The sequence below is a fragment of the Zophobas morio genome, unplaced genomic scaffold, assembly GCF_036711695.1.
Source record: "Zophobas morio isolate AGI-343-1 ecotype UQ-CSIRO unplaced genomic scaffold, CSIRO_AGI_Zmor_V1 ptg000026l, whole genome shotgun sequence".
NCBI classification, from domain to species: domain Eukaryota; kingdom Metazoa; phylum Arthropoda; class Insecta; order Coleoptera; family Tenebrionidae; genus Zophobas; species Zophobas morio.
Genome location: NW_026972131.1, coordinates 10,494,464 through 10,517,420, shown reverse-complemented (window position 1 = coordinate 10,517,420; position 22,957 = coordinate 10,494,464). Strand labels below are relative to the sequence as shown.

Below are 22,957 nucleotides of genomic sequence, written 5' to 3'. Positions count from 1 at the left end.
ATAGAAAAATTGAAACTGAAAAATCTAATTCGATGAAATGGTTGGTCGAAAAAACGAAAAATCAAAAATCGAAGTGATCTTTTTTTGAGACAGGCTGTATAAGTAAATCTAAAAAATATTACTGCAATGATAAATCACAGGTATAGACTCATCATATCAAATTTTACGATGACGTCATGCATTTTTTGGCGAAGATAAGCAAATACATTTTGATCGTGGCTTTGAAAGTATTCTTCGACTTTCGTTCCATTTCAAAATTTACTCTTTGTATATTTCAGTGGTCACAACGAATTCACTAACTACGCTGAAGTATGCGAAGATTAAATTTGTCACCGAAAAGATGTCGGAAGTAATAAATTATCCTATCGGTCGAAGAACGTTCGGTCCGGTGTTACACAACTTTACTGCAGTAAAGGATAACAAATGGAACGGATAAAATAAAGCGTCAAACATGATTGATAAACTTTAAACCAAAATTATGAAGTTTATAAACTGAACATTTTTTTTGTTTTTTGAAATGTAGTACACTTCAAAAAATGTCCGTGACTTATTTTAATATGAATTTTATAACTATGGTTGGCACAATTAGACCTAATATTAGTGTGATTTTGAGCATATTCTCGATTTTATTGGAGCAGAATAGGTTTTTTTTTTATAATTTTATAACTTACGGAAACTAATAGCACATCACAGATATTGCAAAAAAAAATGGGCTCAGGGGTGCGATTTTGTTTCTCGATCGAAGCGATAAATTAAATGTCATTACGTAGGTTTTAAATGCAAAAGTTTGCATTTATTCTTTGCATATAAGCTTATTAAAACGCTCAAAAGTTTACAATTACCTTAATTTTAAGAACTTATAACTCAGAATTACGATTTTGAACTTCTATTTTGACATAAATTTCGAGGTTATGTGTCCAAAATTTATCACTTTACTCAGAGCTATCGACAAAAAAAAGATCGCTCCATGAAGACTTGATTTCGTGACAGAATCGAGAAATGTGACAGAAATGCAGCATCTCAACCAATCAACAAACGAGATTTTATCGCTAACGGGTTTTTTTCGATCGAGAAACAAAATCGCACCCCAGGTTCCAACTAATTGACAAGATTTCAAAGTATTCAGTTTTGCAATTCTTGATTTCTTCAATAAAATAAATTGACTCAGTCATTATTTTTTTTGAGTCACCCTGTATGTATAAACAAATCCAAAAAATATAAATGGAATGGTAAATCCCAAGTATAGACTCATCATATTCTGAACATTTTAGATAGGGTATTTATAAAATTAAAACTAATTCAGAGGAAGAATTTGGTCAACACGTAAATTTCGTTGTAGTTTGAACCTACCTACAAATTCTGCCCTTGGACGATTTGGACTGCCTCCTTCGGTGACGATCGGCAAAAATGATCCGCTCATAGGTTCAAAACATTTGCGTGCGATTGTACGTAGAGGAACAATGACAATGACGTCACGGCCAATCAGAAATGCGCTGTAGCGCGGGAGTTTTAATTCGTTTTTTGGTTGCAGAGAGAATCAGCGCAGAGGGATGCTGACCGAGAACGTCGTCTTCGCGCAGACAGCGAGTCCAGGGCGAAGCAAGCCCTTCAGGAAGCCGCTCGTTGCAAATCCAGACTCAAATTACTTACTACTGAATTTACTAGGTGAGTTGGATGATCGGAGTGGTTGTAATAAATTCTGTCGAATCTTTAAATCCGTTCGGCTTAGCCTCGAAGTTTGCAAGTTAAATAAACATTATCCCGGGTTGTTCCTCCCGGAATTATTATAGTGTGCACCTGTTTGTCATTGCCGGTGAAACCGACTCCGTTTTATAGCATTTTTACAACCGACTTTCGGGGTGCTTGAGTACAGTTTGCGAACTACAATTACGCCATCCGTTTTTTGTACTCGAGAAGCTAATTGAGGGACGTATTAGCCTGAAAAGGGTCATGACAGAGAATTAGTTTTATATCTTTTTTTGCCGAGAGAAAAAATATCGTCGTGGACAACGATCCGGAACGGTAGACGTCATGCTCCTAATAAGATAAAACGACAGTTTAAAATACACAGCGATTCAAATATTTGCTTTCACTTTTACTGTGTACTTGGGGGAGATAAGCAGGGTTAGCTTTCAGAAAGATCCCTCTCTTTTATCTGACTGTATAAATCAAATTAGACGAACAACTGGCAGATCTTACATGACGAGCCAACAAAAGTGGCGTTTTTCTAAAAAGAGAAATGAAATAACTTTTCAACGGAATTAAAACTCCTGAACGTTCAAGTCCAATCCGACTGAGAGTCATCGAGAATCTCGGGGAGGGTTTTTGTAACGGGGATGAAAAGATTGCGTTATTTACCATTTCGGAGCGGGATACACACGAGACCATTTAAATTTCAAATATTTACATTTCGTTGCGGAAGCCCGAATGCTTCTAAAATTCCGCCAGATTATTACGAAAGGGTCCTCGAAGAATGTACGGAAAATCGATCGAGCTAAGGTAGGAGAACGATGGGTTTCTCAATCATCCGTCAACGAAGAACAATTACGGGAAGGTGGAGCAAGTGCTGCGGAAATCGCAATCGACGATAAATAAACAATTTCGGCGAGGAACGAGGTTTCGATATCTAAAATACCTCGATGATTTAAAGTGGTCGCTGCCACCCCAGTCTGAGTTTTATGAACCCAATATGTACTAAATCATCCGCATATTGCCAGGATAAGGATAGTTTACTGACGATATCCTTGCAGATTTATCTGGAACGCTGCGTCCGGCATTCGCAACCCGACCCACCGGGATATGCTGAATCTCACGGGTTTTTATGTTTTAGCTGTGAAAATACTATTTATAGCATACAAAATTGCAAAATGTTACACAACAATCGGTCGGATAGTTTCAGAGATTAACAATAAAAATCGACACAGACAGACGGACAGACAGAGATATAAAAATCATAGATTAATATAAAAACCTTATTTTACTACAACTCGTCGCCTGAGAACTTGTTTGATCTACAGATCAGAGCGCGCTCAAGCCAATGTCGACTCTAAGCGTTCAGAAACGATTTGGTTGGTTTGGACTATAATTGCTGCGGGAAATAGTTGTTTGGTCGGTTTTTATAACGACTAAGTGAATATTTTTGGTACATATTTAGAAGATTTTACATATTTTGTTTAACTAAGAATACTGTTGAAATCGCAATAACCCAATGGATTTTTATGAAAAATAATGTTTTAGAAACACCGTGTTCTATTTTGTATGAATTTTTAAATGTTTTTAGTGACAATTTTTGTGGTTGTTTTCGATATTAACAGTGAAAAAAAAAATTAAAAATGAAAATAATCGAAAATTCAAAAAATCGAGAAATCTAATAATCGAAAAATCGAAACCTTAAAATATCGTAAAACCGAAACATTGAACAATCGAAATATCAAAGAAATGAAAATCGAAAAATAAAGCATCAGAAAATCGAAACATCGAAAAACTGGAAAATCGAAAAACTGAGAAATCGAAAGAAAACGTGGAGACGAAAAGTTAAAAATTGAACAATTTATGAATCGAGAAACTGGCAATTAAAATATCGAAAAATCCAAATCTCGATAAATCGAGAATTTAAAAAACTTAAAACTTCGAAAAATTAAAAAATTGAGAGATTGAAAGATCAAAAGAACGAGAAATCGAAAAATGATGAAGTCGAAAAATAGAGAAACCGACAAACAAAAAGTCAAAAGTTGAAAAATTGGAAAAGCGGAAAAATAAAAAAACGGAAAAATGGAAAGCTGGAAAAACTGAGACACCGAAATAGGCCAAAATAAAAAATTGAAAACCTGAACAATCAAATCTCGATAAATCCGGACTGAAAAATTAACAAACAAACAAAAAGATTAAGAAATATTGAAAAATTAAAATATCAAAAGACTGAAAAATCTAAAATTTAAAAAGGCAGACACATTGAAAAATCCAGAAGTCAAAAATAGAAAAGCCGAAGAATTGAAATATTGAAAAATCCTAAAACTGAAATATCTAAAATCTGAAAAATCGAAAAATCAAAAAAAAAGTGAAGTCGAAAAATACAAACCTTAAAAAATCGAAAAATTGAAAAGAATCGAAGAACAGGAAAATCGAAACATTTGAAAATTTCGAAAACTTGAAAAATTTAAATATCGAAGAACTGAAATGAAAAATCGAGGAATCGAAAAATCTAAAATTTTAAAAATTAAAAAATCGAAAATTTAAGAATCGAAAAATTAAGAAAATCGATTACATCTAAAACCAGGAAGTCGAAAAATCGAAAAATTAAGAAATATTGTAAATTAAAATATCAAAAGATTGAAAAATTTAAAATTTAAAAATCCAAATAGAAAAGCCGAAGAATTGAAATATTGAAAAATCCTAAAACTGAAATATCTAAAATCTGAAAAATCGAAAAATCAAAAAAGTGAAGTCGAAAAATAGAAACCTTAAAAAATCGAAAAATTGAAAAATCAAAAACCTGAAAAATAAAAAAATTAAAAGAATTGAAGAACAGGAAAATCGAAACATGAAAAATTTGAAAACTTGAAAAATTTAAATATCGAAGAACTGAAATGAAAAATCGAGAAATTTAAAATCTAAAATTTTAAAAATTAAAAAATCGAAAATTTAAGAATCGAAAAAGTAGAAAAATCGATTACATCGAGAAATCCAGGAGTCAAAAATCGAAAAGTCGAAGAATCGAAATATTGAAAAATCCCATAACTGAAATATCGGAAAACTGAAAAATGAAAGAAAAACTAAAAATAGGAAACTAAATCGGGAAATCAGAACATTGAAAAATCGAATAATTTAAAACGACAATTGAAAACAGAAAATCTAAAACCGGGAAGTCGAAAAATCGAAAGATTAAGTAATCGAAAAATTGAAAAATCGAAAAAGTAAAAAAATCGACTCATCGAAAAATCCAGAAGCCAGAAATCGAAATGTCGAAGAATCAAAATATTGAAAAATCCAAAAACTGAAATATCCAAAAACTGATAACCTAAAAAGTCGAAAAATTGAAACCTTAAAAAAATGAAAAAATAAAAAATCAAAAACCTGAAAAATCGAAAAATTAAAGAATTGAAGGACAGGAATATCGAAACCCTCGAAAGTCAAGAAATGGGAAAATCAAAACATCGATTAATTGAAAAATCGAAAAATTGAGGGTTTATAAAAGTCAAATTTGAAAAATTCAAAAATCGAAAATTTGACAAAATGACAATTGAAAAACAGAAAATCTAAAACCGGGAAGTCGAAAAATCAAAACATTAAGAAATCGAAATATTTGAAAAATTCGAAAACTTGAAAAATTTAAATATCGAAGAACTGAAATGAAAAATCGAGAAACCGAAAAAGTAAAAAAATCGATTACATCGAAAAATCCAGAAGCTAAAAATCGAAATGTCGAAGAATCAAAATATTGAAAAATCCCAAAACTGAAATATCGAAAAACTGTAAAATGAAAGAAAAACTGAAAAATACAAAACCTGAAAAATCCAAAGACTGAGAACCTAAAAAGTCGAAAAATTAAAACCTTAAAAAAATTAAAAATCAAAAACCTGAAAAATCGAAAAATTAAAGAATTGAAGGACAGGAATATCGAAACCCTCGAAAGTCAAGAAATGGGAAAATCAAAACATCGATTAATCGAAAAATCCAGGAGTCAAAAATCGGAAAGTCGAAAAATCGAAATATTGAAAATCCCAACACTGAAATATCGAAAAACCGAAAAATGAAAGAAAAACTAAAAATGGAAAACTAAATCGGGAAATCGAAACATTAAAAAATCGAAAAATTTAAAACGAAAATTGAAAACAGAAAATCTAAAACCCGGAAGTCGGAAAATCGAAAGATTAAGCAATCGAAGAATTGAAAAATCGAAAAAGCAAAAAAAGCGACACGTCGAGAAGTCCAGAAGCCAAAAATCGAAATATTGAAAAATCCCAAAACTGAAAAATGAAAGAAAAACTGAAAAATCCGAAAACTGAAATATCCAAAAACTGAGAACTAAAAGGTCGAAAAACTGAGCAATCGAAAAATCCAAAAAGTGAAGTCGAAAAATCGAAACCTTAAAAAAACTAAAAAATGAAAAATCAAAAACCTGAAAAATCGAAAAATTAAAAAATTGAACAGGAATATCGAAACCCTCGAAAGTCAAGAACTGGGAATATCAAAACAACGATTAATTGAAAAATCGAAAAATTGACAGTTTATAAATGTCAAATTTGAAAAATTGAAAAATCAAAATTTTAAGAAATCAAAACATTTGAAAAATTTGAGAACTTGAAAAACTGAAATATCGAAGAAATGAAATAAAAAATCGATAAATCGAAAAATCTAAAATTTTAAATATTGAAAAATTACAATATCAAAAAACTGAAAAATCTAAAATTTAAAACCCAAGAATTGAAGAAACGACAATTGAAAAACAGAAAATCTAAAACCGGGAAATCGAAAAATCGAAACATTTGAAAAATTGAAATTTGGGAGAGCTGAAATGAAAAATCGAGAAATCGAAAAATCTAAAATTTTAAATATTAAAAAATTAAAATACCAAAAAATTGTGAAGTCTAAAATTTAAAAATCGAAAAAGTAAAAAGTCGACATAATTCAAAAATCGAAATATTGAAAAATCCCAAAACTGAAATATCGAAAACCTGAAAAATGAAAGAAAAACTGAAAAATGGAAAACCTGAGAAATCCGAAAACTGAAATATCCAAAAACTGAGAACCTAAAAAGTCGAAAAACTGAGCAATCGAAAATTCGAAACCTTAAAAAAACTAAAAAATCAAAAATCAAAAACCTGAAAAATCGAAAAATTAAAGAATTCAAGAACAGAAATATCGAAACCCTCGAAAATCAAGAACTGAGAATATCAAAACATCGATTAATTGAAAAATCGAAAAATTGACAGTTTATAAATGTCAAATTTGAAAAATTGAAAAATCAAAAATTTGAAAAAACGACAATTGAGAAACAGAAAATCTAAAACCGGGAAATCGAAAAATCGAAAGATTAAGAAATCGAAACATTTGAAAAATTGAAATATGGGAGAGCTGAAATGAAAAATCGAGAAATCGAAAAATCTAAAATTTTAAATATTAAAAAATTAAAATACCTAAAAATGGAGAAGTCTAAAATTTAAAAATCGAAACAGTAAAAACTCGACACATCGAAAAATCCAGAAGTCAAGAATGGAAAAATCAAAGAACGGAAATATTGGGAAATCCCAAAACTGAAAAATGAAAGAAAAACGGACGAATCGAAAAAGTGAAAAATTGAAAAATCAAAAACCTGCAAAATCGTAAGATCGAAAAATTGAATAATAAGTAAACTGAAAAATCCCAAAACTGAAATGTCCAAAAACTGAGAAATTAAAAAATTGAAGAATTGAGAAATCGAAAAATCACAAAAGTGAAGTTGAACAATCGAAACCTAAAATATAAAAAAATTGAAAAACCAAAAAACCCGAAAAATCGACACATACAGAGTTTATAAAAGTCAAAAATTGAAAAATCGAGAAATTGAAAAACTGAGAAATTGTAAAATCCAAAAATTGAAAAATAAATAGGAGTAAACTGAAAAGTCCCCAAACTAAAATTTCGAAAAACTGAGAATTCGAAAGTTGAAACAGCAGAAATTATGGTCGAAACCGGTTAGGATGTGTATCAGATCACGGATCATGGCTTATAAGTCAAATCGTTTCCGAACGCTTAGAGTCGACATTGGCCTGAGTGCGCTCTGGTCTGTAGATCAAACAAGTTCTCAGACGACGAACTGCAATTCGTGTGACCTGAATTAAAGTGAAGGAAAACGCGTCGTTGAAAATATTATGACCTTTTTTCTATTGTAGTTAATTATATTCCAAACACTGTTGCCAACGTAAGTCGAGGAGTCCTCAACCGTCATTTAATATAAACTATGACGCTTCTCTATTTTCTCTGTAAAAATCATCCCCGCAAACAGAATAAATAACAACGCACCCCATTTCGGCTCCAGCATCCCCTTGCGATCCAAGACGCACCCATACCTCTCCGGAATATGAAAACGGGGGTGTACAAATTGACATAACTGGTTTGAGCGCAGGAATAAGATAACTTTATTACGCTAAGCTGTGTTTCGGCGCTTCTGTTGATCGAGAGAGGAAGAGGAATTGCAGCCAAATCGCTTTGTTTCCGATGATATCTTCGAGGTGCGAATCATTCCGAATGTTCGTAAATAAAGAATCTGTTTATTCTGGCTCGATTTCGATATTGCTCTTTGTTCTTGTACTTCACAATGCGGGCACACGGCTGCGACTCTTGAGCACAGTAGTGTGCTTGTTAATTTCCTGTTGTCAGCGTTGACATTTGATACGAATGTTGACAAAAGAGACCGCCGAGTAGCTGCTGGGGGAGAGTAAGTGTGCAACCTGCAGGGAGAGGAAAAATGGATTCGGCGAAATTAACGCGGAGAGAAAAAACGATAGACTATGTCGTTAATAAACATGAGGAAGATGGAGAGGCGCACGCTCGGGCCCTGGGGAGCTCCGGATTTTCAAAATTCGACCGATTTTTGTCTCCCGAATGATTTATAGATTAGTCGGAGGTTATTGAATTATTGAAATATTGTCGATAGCCGCAGACGGATGTTTGCGTGCGGCAGAATTACAATTGATTTATGCGAGGAATCGGCCAGCAAACGTGCACGACACACATCTTGATGATTCTAAAAACAACAACAATAGCACGAACAGTTACGAGCTGAAGGGGTATCGCCTCGCTAATCGTAATTCAGGAGTTAAGGTTCATAAAATTCCTTCCAGTGTTACCAATACAATAAAACGCCTTGCGTATCGTTTAACAATTAGGTGTTCGGGCCACCGTTAGAAGAATAAACACGATTTTATGCATCCTGTAACTATAGCCACCTTCAAAGTGGCAGCTGGGCGCAGCCCCTCGACATTGCGCTTGGAAATGAGTTAATTCCAGGGCCGGATCGATGGGGGTGCGATTTCTGTCAAGCTTCTCGAATTTACTGAATGGTAAAAACTTTATAATAATAATAATAATAATAATAATAATAATAACAAGTTAACAGAGATCAAAATTAATGAATCATTATGAATACCACAGTTTTAAAAATGTCCGTTGTACAACATCAATCTCCTTGCGATGGATTGCGTAGATGGGGTACCAAATAACTGCTCCGTACTCCAGTCTTGATCTCACATTAATATATTTCGAATACACTAATGGTAAAGCAAAATTAAGCAAAACTGAAGATAGTAACAATCATTAAAAAAATTAATTTCCATGTCTAATTTGAGATCATCAGCCAACATAAGTTTATTGCAGGGAATAGCAAGATCGTTAATAAAGAGTAAAAACAACAAGGGTCCTAAGTTCCATCCATGTGTATATGAGTAAGCTCGTAATGTTTCCAATTTTTGACAATTTTTGCAAAAATTAGTCATCATTACTTGTTAAGATAAAACTGATTTTGGCAAATGAGATATCCTCTAAAAAAGGGAAGGGTGGGTGGGCGGGGCTAGTACCTCCTAAGATGAGACTGATTTTGGCAAATGAAATACCCTCAAGAAAAGAGGGGGCGGGTGGGCGGGGCTAGTGTCTGTTAAGACTAATTTCGACAAACGACATATTCTCTAAGAAAATAGAGGGCGGGCTGGTGGCTAGTACCTGTCAAGATAAGACTGATTTTAGCAAATGACGTGTCCTCTAAAAAATGTAATTAAATTATTAGAAGAAAAGATACTAGAGGCTCCAAAGCACTTTCAAATTCTTTCCAAATAGAATATCTAGAATCTCAAGATTGTTTTAAATTTTCCAAAAAAAAAAACGGGGTCCCAAAATTAACTCAAAAACAAGTCATGTCAGAATTTTCCAAAAATAACACCAAAATCATGTAATTGTCGATTTTTTCTGCATAAAACCATGCTGACTAGATGATACAAAATTGATTTGAAAACCTTAGCAAAATTGCAAGGTATCGAAATACCTCTATAATTTGTCACCTGATTCTGCTGTCCTTTCTTAAGAATGGGACCAATATAACCCTTCTTCCAAAGTAAAGGAAAGACGGATTTCTTTATTATTAAATTAAATATAATACAAAGTGGCTCAGCAAGAATCTCCGCACAGTGCTTAAGTAAGAAAGAAGGAATTCCATCAGTACTCAATGTGAAAGAATCCTTGGATTTTTTTAAATTTATCAGAACACCTTCAACCGTAATTTGGTAGGTACTAGCCCTCTAAGAAAATAAAGGGCGGGTGGGCGGGGTCAGGCGCGGATACAGGATTTCGTTTAGGGGGGGGGGGGGGCAATTTTTGTGGTATTTTACCTCCCAGAAATGCGTTCTAAACAAAAAAAAAATGATAAAATTTTAACTAGTATACTCTTTTTCACATAACGTGGGTGACATTTGGTTGTTTTCGTTACACGTATAGTGTACAGTAGAACCTCGATAATCCGAATTAATTGGGATCAGCGATTTTCCAAAAATCTGAAAGGAAATTGAATAACAACTTCATACACAGTTGAAAACAAACTTCAAGAAATAAACCTTAATTTTATTAAACAAAATCAAAGAATTCTTAAGCAACAATGGATAATAGATACATTCTAAAAAAATGTTACTCCGTGACCATAAACACGCTATCTTTTTGGAATCAACACACCGGGATCTATACCCTGAATTTTTTCAGAATTTTTAGACGAATTTTTCAAAAATGTTATTTTCCATTATGTATTCTTGACGATTTTCTAAATTTAACTAAATACATTTTCTTGTAGATTTTGGACCTCAGAAGTCACTTACGGCTTCATTTCTTCGCTAACTTAAACCTTTTTTTCAGATTCGTCCAGTTGAAATAAGTACTTATGGCACTTTTTAAAAATTTAGAAAAATTCAAATTTCACACCAAATTTTCGAAAATATTGCTCGGTTACCATTAACATGCTATATTTTTGGAATCAGCACGTCGGGATATACATATCTCTGAATTTTTTCAGAATTTTTAGGAAATTTTTTCAAAAATGAAATGTTCCTCATGCAAATTTCGACCCATTTTCGACGATTTTCGAAATTTATTTTTTTAATTTTAATTTCTTCGATAACTTCAACCTTTTTTCCAGAATTAGATAATTAATTCAGTGCATTGAAATATGGCAATTTTTAAAAATTTCAAAATACTCCATACAACATATGTAGAAAGATCTTGCGTCATTTTGGCAAGTAGGTGCGTGTTTCCAAGTTCAGTTCAGATTGTAGAGTTTTTGTTCGAATTAAACAAGCATCGACTTCAAATAGCCTGTGTTCGGATTACTAGGTGTTCGGATAATCGTGAATTCGGATTATAGAGGTTGTAGGTACTGTATTTACAAAATGAAATGCGATTTCAAAATTTTGAAATTGGTCAAAATAAAGTACCTCGGTCGTGTGTCGAGGGGGGCAATTGCACCCATTGCCCCCCCCCCCCCCTGGATCCGCGCCTGGGCGGGGTAGTACTTGCTAAGATAAAACTGATATTGGCAAATAGCATATCTTTGAATAAAACAAGGGTGGGTGGGCGGGGCTAATACTTGCCAAGATAAAACTGATTTGGCAAATGATATACCCTATACCCTTCATTTTCTTAGAGGGTATGTTAATTGGCAAAAGCGATCTTATTTTAGCAGGTCCTAGCCCCGCCCACCCACCCTCTTTTTTCTGGAGGATATGTCATTTGCCAAAATTAGTCTTTCGTAGCAGGTACTAGCCCCGCCCACCCACCCTCTCTTTTCTTAGAAGGTATGTGATTTGCCAAAATCAGTTTCATCTTGGCAGTTACTAGCCCCGCCCACCCACCCTCTTTTTTTCTTAGAGGATATGTCATCTGCCAAAATCAGTCTTTCTTAGCAGGTACTAGCCCCGCCCACCCACCCTCTCTTTTCTTAGAAGGTATGTGATTTGCCAAAATCAGTTTCATCTTGGCAGTTACTAGCCCCGCCCACCCACCCTCTTTTTTTCTTAGAGGATATGTCATCTGCCAAAATCAGTCTTTCTTAGCAGGTACTAGCCCCGCCCACCCACCCTCTCTTTTCTTAGAAGGTATGTGATTTGCCAAAATCAGTTTCATCTTGGCAGTTACTAGCCCCGCCCACCCACCCTCTTTTTCTTAGAGGATATGTCATCTGCCAAAATCAGTCTTTCTTAGCAGGTACTAGCCCCGCCCACCCACCCTCTCTTTTCTTAGAAGGTATGTGATTTGCCAAAATCAGTTTCATCTTGGCAGCTCCTAGCCCCGCCCACCCACCCTCTCTTTTCTCAGAGTCTATCTCATTTGCCAAATCAGTTTTATTTTAACCAGTACTGATGACTAATTTTTACAAAAAATGACCAACATTTGGAAACATTCTGCGCTTAGTTTTGAAAATCTTCTCTAGTGTTTAGTGGGTTATGCTTTAATGTCGTGTCTGTCTGTCTGTTTATCTGGCCGTCTGTCCGTCTGTCTGTCTCTCTGTCTGTTTGTCTGTCTATTTGTCTGTCCGTTTGTCTGTCTATCTGTCTGTCCGTCTGTCTGTCTATCTGTCTGTCCGTCTGCCTGCCCGTCTGTCTGTCTGTCCGTCTGTCTGTCTGCCTGTCTGTCTGTCTGTCTATCGGTCGGTCGGTCGGTCGGTCGGTCTGTCTGTCTGTCTGTCTGTCTGTCTGTCTGTCTGTCTGTCTGTCTGTCTGTCTGTCTGTCCGTCCGTCTGTTTGTCTGTCTGTCTGTCCGTCTGTCTGTATCCATTTTTATTAGACACGTAATCTCCGAAACTGCTGGACTGATTGTTGTCAAATTTTGTATGTATGTAAGAAATATGCAGATGGTTAAATGCTAGCCATCCCCACCAACAATTTAATGACATCATCTCAATGAACCATATATTAAAATGAGTTGAATGTACTCCTATACTTGTAGTATACGAATCCGCTTTCAGTTTTTTCGTTTAACGTTTAAATTTTCGCAAAAACAATTGCACGATATAGTGACGATATCTTTGTTTTTTTAATATATAGAGGTTTCTTTCAACAACAGTATAGTTAAACATATTTTCAGTTTCTTGTTGGGAAAAGAAGACTTCGTATATTAAGAAAAAAATGGACAAAATATTAGCCCCGCCCACCCACCCCTTCTCAATTGTAATGAATGCTTTATTCATTGTGAGCTGAAGGGTGGAGTTTAGTTGCAAAATCCTCATTTCTCTACAAAAAATTACCATATGAAATGCTTTCAGAAGGATAGAATTTTCTAGAGAAAGTCAAAAAATTAGAAATTGAATTGGAAAGTTGAATATTGGAAAATATAAACTTGAAAACTAGAAAAAATGTTAATCGAAATGTACAATTAAACTTCGCCCTTTGGTCTGATTAGGAATGAAAAAAATCATCACAATTGAGTTCGGGGCGGGTGGGTGGGCCTTAATCTTTGTTTTGTTTTGTTTTTTTTTTAATATATAGAATTTAATTAAACATATTTTCAGTTTCTTGTTGAAAAAAAAAAAGACTTCGTATATTAAGAAAAAAATGGACAAAATATTAGCCCCGCCCACCCACCCTTTCTCAATTGTGATAAATGTTTTATTCATCGTGAGCTGAAGGACGAAGTTTAGTTACAAAATCCTCATTTCTCTACAAAAAATTACCATATGAAATGTTTTCAGAAGAATAGAATTTTCTAGAGAAAGTCTAAAAATCTAGATATTGAATTGAAAAGTTGAAAATTGGAAAATATAAACTTGAAAACTAGAAAAAATGTGAATCGAAATGTTACAATTAGACTTCGCCCTTTGGTCTGATTAGGAATGAAAAAATCATCACAATTGAGATCGGGGCGGGTGGGTGGGGCTTAATTTTTGTTTTGTTTTCTTTTTTTATATAAATAGAATTTTCTTTCAACAACAGGATAGTTAAATATATTTTCAGTTTCTTGTTGGGAAAAGAAGACTTCGTATATTAACAAAAAAATGGACAAAATGTAAGCCCCGCCCACCCACCCCTTCTCAATTGTAATGAATGCTTTAGTCATTGTGAGCTGAAGGGTGAAGTTTAGTTGCAAAATCCTCATTTCTCTACAAAAAATTACCATATGAAATGTTTTCAAAAGGATAGAATTTTCTAGAGGAAATCTAAAAATCTAGAAATTGAATTGAAAAGTTGAAAATTGGAAATATAAACTTGAAAACGAGAAAAAATGTAAATCGAAATTTTGCAATTAAACTTCGCCCTTCGGTCTGATTAGGAATGAAAACTCATCACAATTGAGATCGGGGCGGGTGGGTGGGGCTTAATCTTTGTTTTGTTTTTTTTTATATATAGAATTTTCTTTCAACAACAGGATAGTTAAACATATTTTCAGTTTCTTGTTGAGAAAAGAAGACTTCGTATATTAAGAAAAAAATGGACAAAATATTGGCCCCGCCCACCCACCCCTTCTCACTTGTAATGAATGCTTTATTCATTGTGAGCTGAAGGGTGGAGTTTAGTTGCAAAATCCTCATTTCTCTACAAAAAATTACGATATGAAATATATTTTCAGAAGGATAGAATTTTCTAGAGAAATATTGATGTCCAATAATTTTGGACTGTAGTACTAATGTAAGTCATGTAGAATATCTTTCTCGTTTTTCTCGAAAAACTGAAAAATCTAATAATTGAAAACGCGTGAAATTTCAAATCGAAAGGCAGCAAAATCTAAAAATTTAATGAGTTACATATATAGTTAAATTGAAAAAAAAAGAAAATTTGAAAAATTGCAAACCGAAAAATTGAAAAAATTGAAATTGAAAAAACAAAAAATGATAAAATCGGAGCATTTAAAAACTAAAAATAAATAAAATAAAAAACTGAAACAAAAAATTGCACATGGAAAAATTAAAAATTGAAAACTGGAGAAACTCAAATCGAAAAATTGCAGAAATTGAATTGAAAAGTTGAACTAGAAAAAATGCAAATCGAAACAATGAAGGAACAAAAAAAATGAAAAATTGAAGAAAAAATTCAAGGCAAATAAGCTGGCATTATTTACGCCACTGGTGTTTACTTTATAGAGGTTATCAGACAATAAAAATCGCAAAAAAAATGATAATTTTTCAGAGAAGTATTGCATCCGTAAAGAGACAAAAAACTTTCACTCAATAGATAAATTTCCTATAAAACCTAAAAAAAAATTGGAAGATCCGTGTATCAGCTTGTTGATAAATCGGTTTCGTCATGGAAAATATGAGCCGGTCGCCGCCCCTTATCAAAACACCGCGCTTGTAAATGAGTTAATTCCTCGCCTGCACATCCAGCCACTTATCCCGCCATCGCCAAAGAAGGGCCTATAAAGTGGCAGTTGCGGCACCATCTGCAGGGAATGTGTCGAATCGGCTGCAAACTACGAAGAATTAGGGTTTCACTCCCTCAGCTCGCTCTTATTGACTCCGCCAGACCCTTTCACGGTTCGCAAATCTCGCATGTGTCATTACCGGAGGAACTTCGAAAACTGTCGAGGACTCTCGCGCTTTATTTCGGGACGACAAGCATAGGACAAGTGTCCTTTGTAGTTGCGACTGTCATGCAAGGCGCGTTCTGCCAAAATTTTAGAGTGACAAGTGGTCCGCGTCAGCGGGAAATTGTAAATGAGATTTTGTTGATTGTGGTTTGGTTTCAGGATGGAAGAAACTGTGCGTTCGATGCTGGTGTACAAGAAGCAGGCTGAGCAGCTGCGCCAGGAGAAAAACGCATTAACCTTAGCTTTCGAGGTGAGTGGTCAAAGACAATGCGTAAAAACGGCGGAACGGTTAGGCAAGTGGTGGTGTCGTAGCCGGATTGTGGGCTTCCTGTCAACACGAAAACAGTAGGAGGATTTAACGGAGAACTAGCGCACCGATTTCTTGAAAATTTTAAATCAGTCCAATTATTATTTGGTACTTATTTTCGAAATCAACACAAAAATTACTGAGGGTAATTTTCGAAAATGCTTGGAAAAATTGGTCTAAAGAGTTTAGACAGTACTTCCCTCGCTGTCGGAAACTTCACGACTGCATGCCTATTGTGTTTTTTTTCTCATTACATTTTTGTAGTGGGAATTTAAAAAAAATTGCGATGACGTCATCAACATTTTTGCAAGGACACGTATATCAGTTGGGATAGATGTAGTGTAATACTAAGAATAAAATTATTATATTCTCAAATTTTCTGGAAAATGAATTGGGTCGTTTTGAATATTGATTTGTAATAATCAATAAAATAACGAAACAATTTACTCACGTATACGTATCAGAGGCAACTGAAAATCGTGTATGTATAAACATTCTTAATTTAAGATGACAGGCGTAACAGCATACGTGAGAGTCAAACAGAGAAACTGTAAACAAAACGACCATCGGTTTTATTGCTTCGACTTCCGCTTATTATATAAAACATTGGGTTTTATTTTAATTCTTGACGGTGAAATTCACAATTGGTTGATTATAAACATGTCTCTTTCACATTCGCGGAACCAAGTCAGCGCATAAAACAAATGCAGGTCTGTAATGTTAAAGTCGATGTAAATAAGCGTGCTACCCTTATGTTTCAACCGAGTTTTTCCTTTAACAAATTTTGTGTCTACCAAATTGGGTTGGTTGGGGTGTAATACTAATAATAAGTGTTGCCTTTAATTTAATCAATAAAATAAATTGACTTCATTAATTTTTTTGAACCACCTCTTAAGAAAATCTAAAAAATATGAATGGAATGATAAATCACAAGTTCAAACTCATCATATTTTTTGCATTTTAGATAGAATTTATTCAGCAAAATTTAAGGGTGACGTCATCAATTTTTTTAGGAGGGATGAACAAATACATTTTGAACAAAAGTTTACCATGCTTATAATAACTTTAAAATATTCCCAAGATTTCAAAGCATTCGGTTTTGTAATTCCTGATTAAATCGATAAAATAAATTCACGCTTTCATTAATTTTTTTGAGTCACCCTGCATATGCAAATCCAAAAATATGAATGGAATGATAAATCACAAGTACAGACTCATCATATTTTGTACATTTTAGATACGATTTATTCGGCAAACTTTTGAGCTGACGTCATCAGTTTTTTGTAGAAGATAACCAAATATATTTTGACTAAAAATTTATTATGCTCTTTATAACCTTAAAACATCTGCAAGATTTCAAAGCATTCAGTTTTGTAGTTCCTGATTAAATCAATAAAATAAATTTACGCATTCATTAATTTTTTTAAGTCACCCTGTATATGCAAATCGAAAAAATTTGAATGGAATGATAAATCACAAGCAGAGACTCACCATATTTTGTACATTTTAGATAGGATTTATTCAGCAAAATTTTGTGGTGACGTCATAAATTTTTTAGGGGGGACGACCAAATACGTTTTGATCAAAACTTTACCATGCTTATGATAATTTTAAAATATCTTCAAGATTTCGAAGCATTCGGTTTTGTAGTTCCTGAGTAAATCAGTAAAATAAATTTACGCTTTCATTTATTTTCTTGAATCACCCTGAATATGCAAATCCAAAAAATATGAATGGTGTGATAGATCACAAGTACAGACTGATCATATTTTGTACATTTTAGATATGATTTATTCGGCAAATTTTCGAGCTGACGTCATCAAGTTTTTGGAGGGGATAAGCAAATATATTTTGACTAAACATTTATTATGCTCTTTATAACCTTAAAACATCTGCAAGATGTCAGAGCATTCCGTTTTGTAGTTCCTGATTAAATCAATAAAATATATTTACGCATTCATTAATTTTTTTGAGTCACTCTGTATATGCAAATCCAAAAAATATGAATGGAGTGATAAATGACAAGTACAGGCTCATCATATTTTGTACATTTTAGATATGATTTATTCGGCAAACTTTCGAGCTGACGTCATCAAGTTTTTGGAGGGGATAAGCAAATATATTTTGACTAAACATTTATTATGCTCTTTATGACCTTAAAACATCTGCAAGATTTCAGAGCATTCGGTTTTGTAGTTCCTGATTAAATCAATAAAATATATTTACGCATTCATTAATTTTTTTGAGTCACCCTGTATATGCAAATCCAAAAAATATGAATGGAGTGATAGATCACAAGTATAGACTCATCATATTTTGTACATTTTAGATATGATTTATTCCACAAACTTTTGAGCTGACGTCATCAAGTTTTTGGAGGGGATAAGGAAATATTTTTTGACTAAAGATTTATGATGCTCTTTATAGCCTTAAAACATCTGCAACATTTCAAAGCATTCTGGTTAGCAGATTAAAAATTAAATTTCAAAATGTTGTTTTATAATTTTGATTTTTTTTCCAAAAATCTGGACGTTTCGGGTGAAAAGTCGATTCAGAGTTGTAAACTACATGTGTAGGACTATGTTATTTTATACAATTGAAAACCCATTTACTATGTACAATTTTGAAGTGACGTCATCGCATTAGTGGTGGGGATGATTAGACAAATTTTGGTTAGCGTTTTACCATCTACATGATATTCTTAATATAAGTACAAAATTTCACAACAATCGGTCGAGTACTTTCGGAGATTATCTGTCTAATAAAAATCCGGGACGGCAGACGGACAGACGGACAGACGGACGGACAGACGGACAGACGGACAGACAGACGGAAATGGGAGACCTATTTCTTCGTCTTCTAGGGGTCATGAAAAATCGAGAAAACGTAAAAGTAGAGAGTCGGCCGACGGACTCGATTACAATACTTCCTTTGCTTACGCTCGGGAAGTAAAAAGGTCAAAAATTTCAGTATTGAAAGTATGAACTTTTGGGAAAGTTGCCTAAAAATCCACACAACATCTAGGATATAGATATCAATAAGCTGATTTGAAAAACCTATAGCTCGTTTTTGACGCCGAATCAAGATTTTCAAAATTTTGGCTTTCAAAATGAAAAAAAAATTACCAATAAAAATCTGAAATGGCAAATGTGTCATCTTTGACTGCAGAAGTTAAAATTCCATCTGAAAAACACAACTAAAATTTATTATTAGCGCAATACGTATAAATAAGGGTGAAATATTTCGCAATGTCCCTCAGGAACTGGCGACCGGTGAGAAACGTGTGGGTTATTTGCAAGTGGAGCAGGAACCCGGGCAGGAAAACGGCGCACATTTTATCATAATTAAAGTAACCTTGAAAACGTTTAATTCAGGAGTAAAATATTCGTTAATCTTCTCTGTTGCATGGAGGGAAATAAAGGTGATTATTTCAAGTTATCATAAAGCCTGCGTCGATTAAGCTTACGTCCTTACTTCCGCACTCGCCTCCAGCCCTGCTCCTTTCGTACCAATTAATTTAAATTTTAATCCGGAACCCTTTTCTGGTCGACTTTTTAATTATTCCGGGCATATTTTTGCCGCCCGAACTCAACTTTCAATTAACAATTCTTTAGATTCCTGCCTCCAGTTTAATAAAATAAATATTGAAATCCCTGCACAAATATTTGCTTTCAATTAGATCCTCCCAAGACTTTTTGTAGTTGTATAAAGCCTGCGAGTTTATTTAAAATGATGGGTCCGGATTAAACCCCGTCCCGAGCTCCTTTCACGGCGGATTAGCGAACTTAATTACTTATTTAAAGTCTCTTTTCACTTCCTGCGAAACTCATTTAACATTAACGGACGAAACAGTTCCGAAGCGGCGATCGATGCACCCCGAAAATCCCCAGACGTAACTGGAAATCCCCCTTATTATTTGATTTTTTCCCTGAAAAAAAAAAACGCGCGATCCCGCGGGAGATACGACTCGCGTAACACCGATCGGGAATTTTTCAAGAGCTTTAATGGCGGATTTACGAGGGCGCTTTCTTCGCAATTTTTTCTTCCTTGAGAGAGGCAAATGAAGCGGCTAAACCGAGTTAGCTCTAACAAGGTTGCGTGGTGCCGGTTTCGAGGGGCAGTTCGGCCGGCGTACATTAATAAAAAGATGTCGGGGGGCGGCGGCGCCCCCGGTGTTCCGAGGGTTTCACCCCTTGTTTGCATGAAACCACAGCCGAATCCCTCTCCCCGCAACTTTCGGGAATAGTGCCCTGCTCCTGAACGGTATTATATTATTATGGATACATGTCAAGATTTAAGCCAGGATAATTGGGAGATTCCATACAAGAGGGAGCTTTTTTGCCGCGGACGTGCTAATGGGGAAAAATGAATGCGGCGGCGGAAGCGGACCGGGAAATTTCGACGTAATTAACCAATGGACAAAAGACACGCCAGACCTGGATCCTGGAGCGCGGTTTAATTATTTAACAGATTTTTTACCAACTGCTTAACTTAGCTGCGACGCTTAGTTTCGGAGATAATTTGCAATTAACCTCTCAATTCTGGAGATTGGGTGGCACCAGCGTCGAAAAACGAGTTTTTGCATAGAGAATTCGCAAGTTGGCTTAAATTTCGGTGCCAATTATCTTCAATTTAAATTAATTCTGTGTCCGTCTAGCTCCAAATATGGTTTATAATTTGAATTTTAAATGTTATTGTTTGTCTTTGCGGCGCCCCCTTTTCGCCGATTTCGTAAACAAACTCACAAATCTAGTTTACCGAGCGCATTGTTAATCACTTTGCGGATGAAAATAAAGAAACGTAAATAATTAATGAAGAGTCCCTCCCACATTAATTAAGAGCCGACGCAAGAGCGTCCCGTCCCACTTTTTCCATTTAATTAAATTTGGAATTGAAGGGCCGGAGCGCGGAATTCTCAAATATTTTCAGTAAACACAGAGAATTATAGCCGGAATATTAAAGTGGAAGCAGTAAACAGCGCTAAAATCGGGTCAACTTCCGGGAAAAGTACCTAAAATCCCGCAACGGCCTGCGGGGGACCACGAAAAATGAACGCTCCCATTCATCCGAACCATTATGAAAAAAGTAATGGCGTTCCTAATTTGAATTCTCATCCTTTATTTCCTTGTTCATTACGCCACAGATCTTGGTCTTATTTTGGGGAAAAATCTGTCGCTGGAACGTCATGTTGTTACGAAATTAAATTAAAGGCACGTGCGACTGACGAACAGTGAACGATTGTAAATGACAACGTGACGAAATAGCAAGATTAACGAGGCCATTATTATAATTTACATGATGAATATCGATCCTATTTTCGGGCAGATCGACCCGGCCCATTACTCTTCGTTTGATAATAATTGACGCCTCAACAAGAAAAACACACCGTCATAGTCATCGGAAAATGATTTACCTACCAAACGCGACCCGAAGCAGCAGTGATTCAGCAACATTTACCACAGTGGGACGAAGACAGAATATGTGGGCAAAATTTTAAAACATAGGTTGTTGAATTTTTGTCGCAAAAATATTTTTCTAGTTTACGGGTTGATAATTTGAAAATGGTTCAAGCGATCGACTTCTGATTCATACCAATCGATTCCTTGAAGTTTTTTGGTTGTTATTTGTGATTTTTAGACCGGATGAGTCAGCCGTTCGGGCTTGAGATACCGATAAAGTCGACTATGTCATTTTTCTATAGTTGACATTATATAAAAATTCAAAAAAATTCAGAATGCTTCACAGGTCAATTCTGATCCCGGATTTGTATTTTGGAGGTTCAAATTAATGAGTACACCAAATTTCAAGAACCTCCGTGATCGTATGAGAAAGTTAGTACGAAATTTGGAAGGAATATATCAAGAATATTTTACTAAAAAATAAAGGTTTTGCGACTTTTCTGAAATTGAGTTTCTATACTAATTTTGCACAGTAGAATTCATTTCTGCCACCAATCGTTGAATATTAATTCGATTTCAGTTGAAATTGTGGTTCAATCCACATTCAAAAAATATTTTTCTAGTTTACGGCGTCTTCATTTCAAAACGGTTCAAGATACTGAGTTCCAGTTTGTAGCACTTGATTCCTTGGAGTTTTTTACTCAAGGCGGATAATCCTGTGACAGGAGATGTTAGGGGTTTGGGCTTGAGACACCGATAAAGGCGACGTCATTTTTCTATAGTTGACAAGATATAAAAATCCAAAAAATTCAGGAAGCTTCACAGGTCAATTTTGATTCCGGATTTCTATTCAGGAGGTTCAAATTAATAAGTACAGTAAATTTCAAGAACCTCCGTTACCAAATGAAAAAGTTAGTTCGACGCGAACTTTTACATGGAATATGTCAAGAATATTTTACAAAAAAAATGAGAGTTTTCCGATTTTCCTGAAATTGAGTTTCTCGACTAATTTTGTACCGCGGAATTCATTTCTGCCACCAGTTGTCCGATATTTATTCGATTTTAATCGAAATTGCGTTTCAATCCGCATCCAAAAAATATTTTTCTAGTTTAAGACGTCTTCATTTCAAAACGGTTCAAGGTACAGAGTTCCAGTTTATACCATTCGATTCCTTGGAGTTTTTTAGTCAAGGCGGATAATCCTGTGACCGAAGATGTTAGGGGTTCGGGCTTGAGACACCGATAAAGGCGACGACGTCATTTTTCTATAGTTGGCAAGATATAAAAATCAAAAAAATTCAGGAAGCTTCACAGGTCAATTTTGATTCCGGATTTGTATTCAGGAGGTTCAAATTAATAAGTACAGTAAATTTCAAGAACCTCCGTTACCAAATGAAAAAGTTAGTACGACGCGAACTTTTACATGGAATATGTAAAGAATATTTTACAAAAAAAATGAGAGTTTTCCAATTTTTCTGAAATTGAGTTTCTCCACTAATTTTGTACCGCGGAATTCATTTCTGCCACCAGTTGTTCGATATTTATTCGATTTTAATCGAAATTGCGTTTCAATCCGCATCCAAAAAATATTTTTCTAGTTTACGACGTCTTCATTTCAAAACGGTTCAAGGTACAGAGTTCCAGTTTAGACCATTCGATTCCTTGGAGTTTTTTAGTCAAGGCGGATAATCCTGTGACCGGAGATGTTAGGGGTTCGGGC

The 22,957-nt window shown here is 34.5% G+C and overlaps 1 protein-coding gene across 7 annotated transcripts in view; it reads left to right on the top strand.

The window, feature by feature from the left end:
• The window catches only part of LOC135136678 (uncharacterized protein), a 190,349-nt gene that overhangs the window by 133,091 nt on the left and 34,301 nt on the right, over positions 1–22,957 (top strand). For all 7 annotated transcript variants that reach the window (XM_064066080.1, XM_064066079.1, XM_064066082.1 and 4 more), the window contains 2 exons: positions 1,532–1,665; positions 15,691–15,781. In XM_064066080.1, the coding sequence (XP_063922150.1) occupies positions 1,532–1,665; positions 15,691–15,781 (225 nt within the window). The remainder of the gene's footprint in view (positions 1–1,531; positions 1,666–15,690; positions 15,782–22,957) is intronic.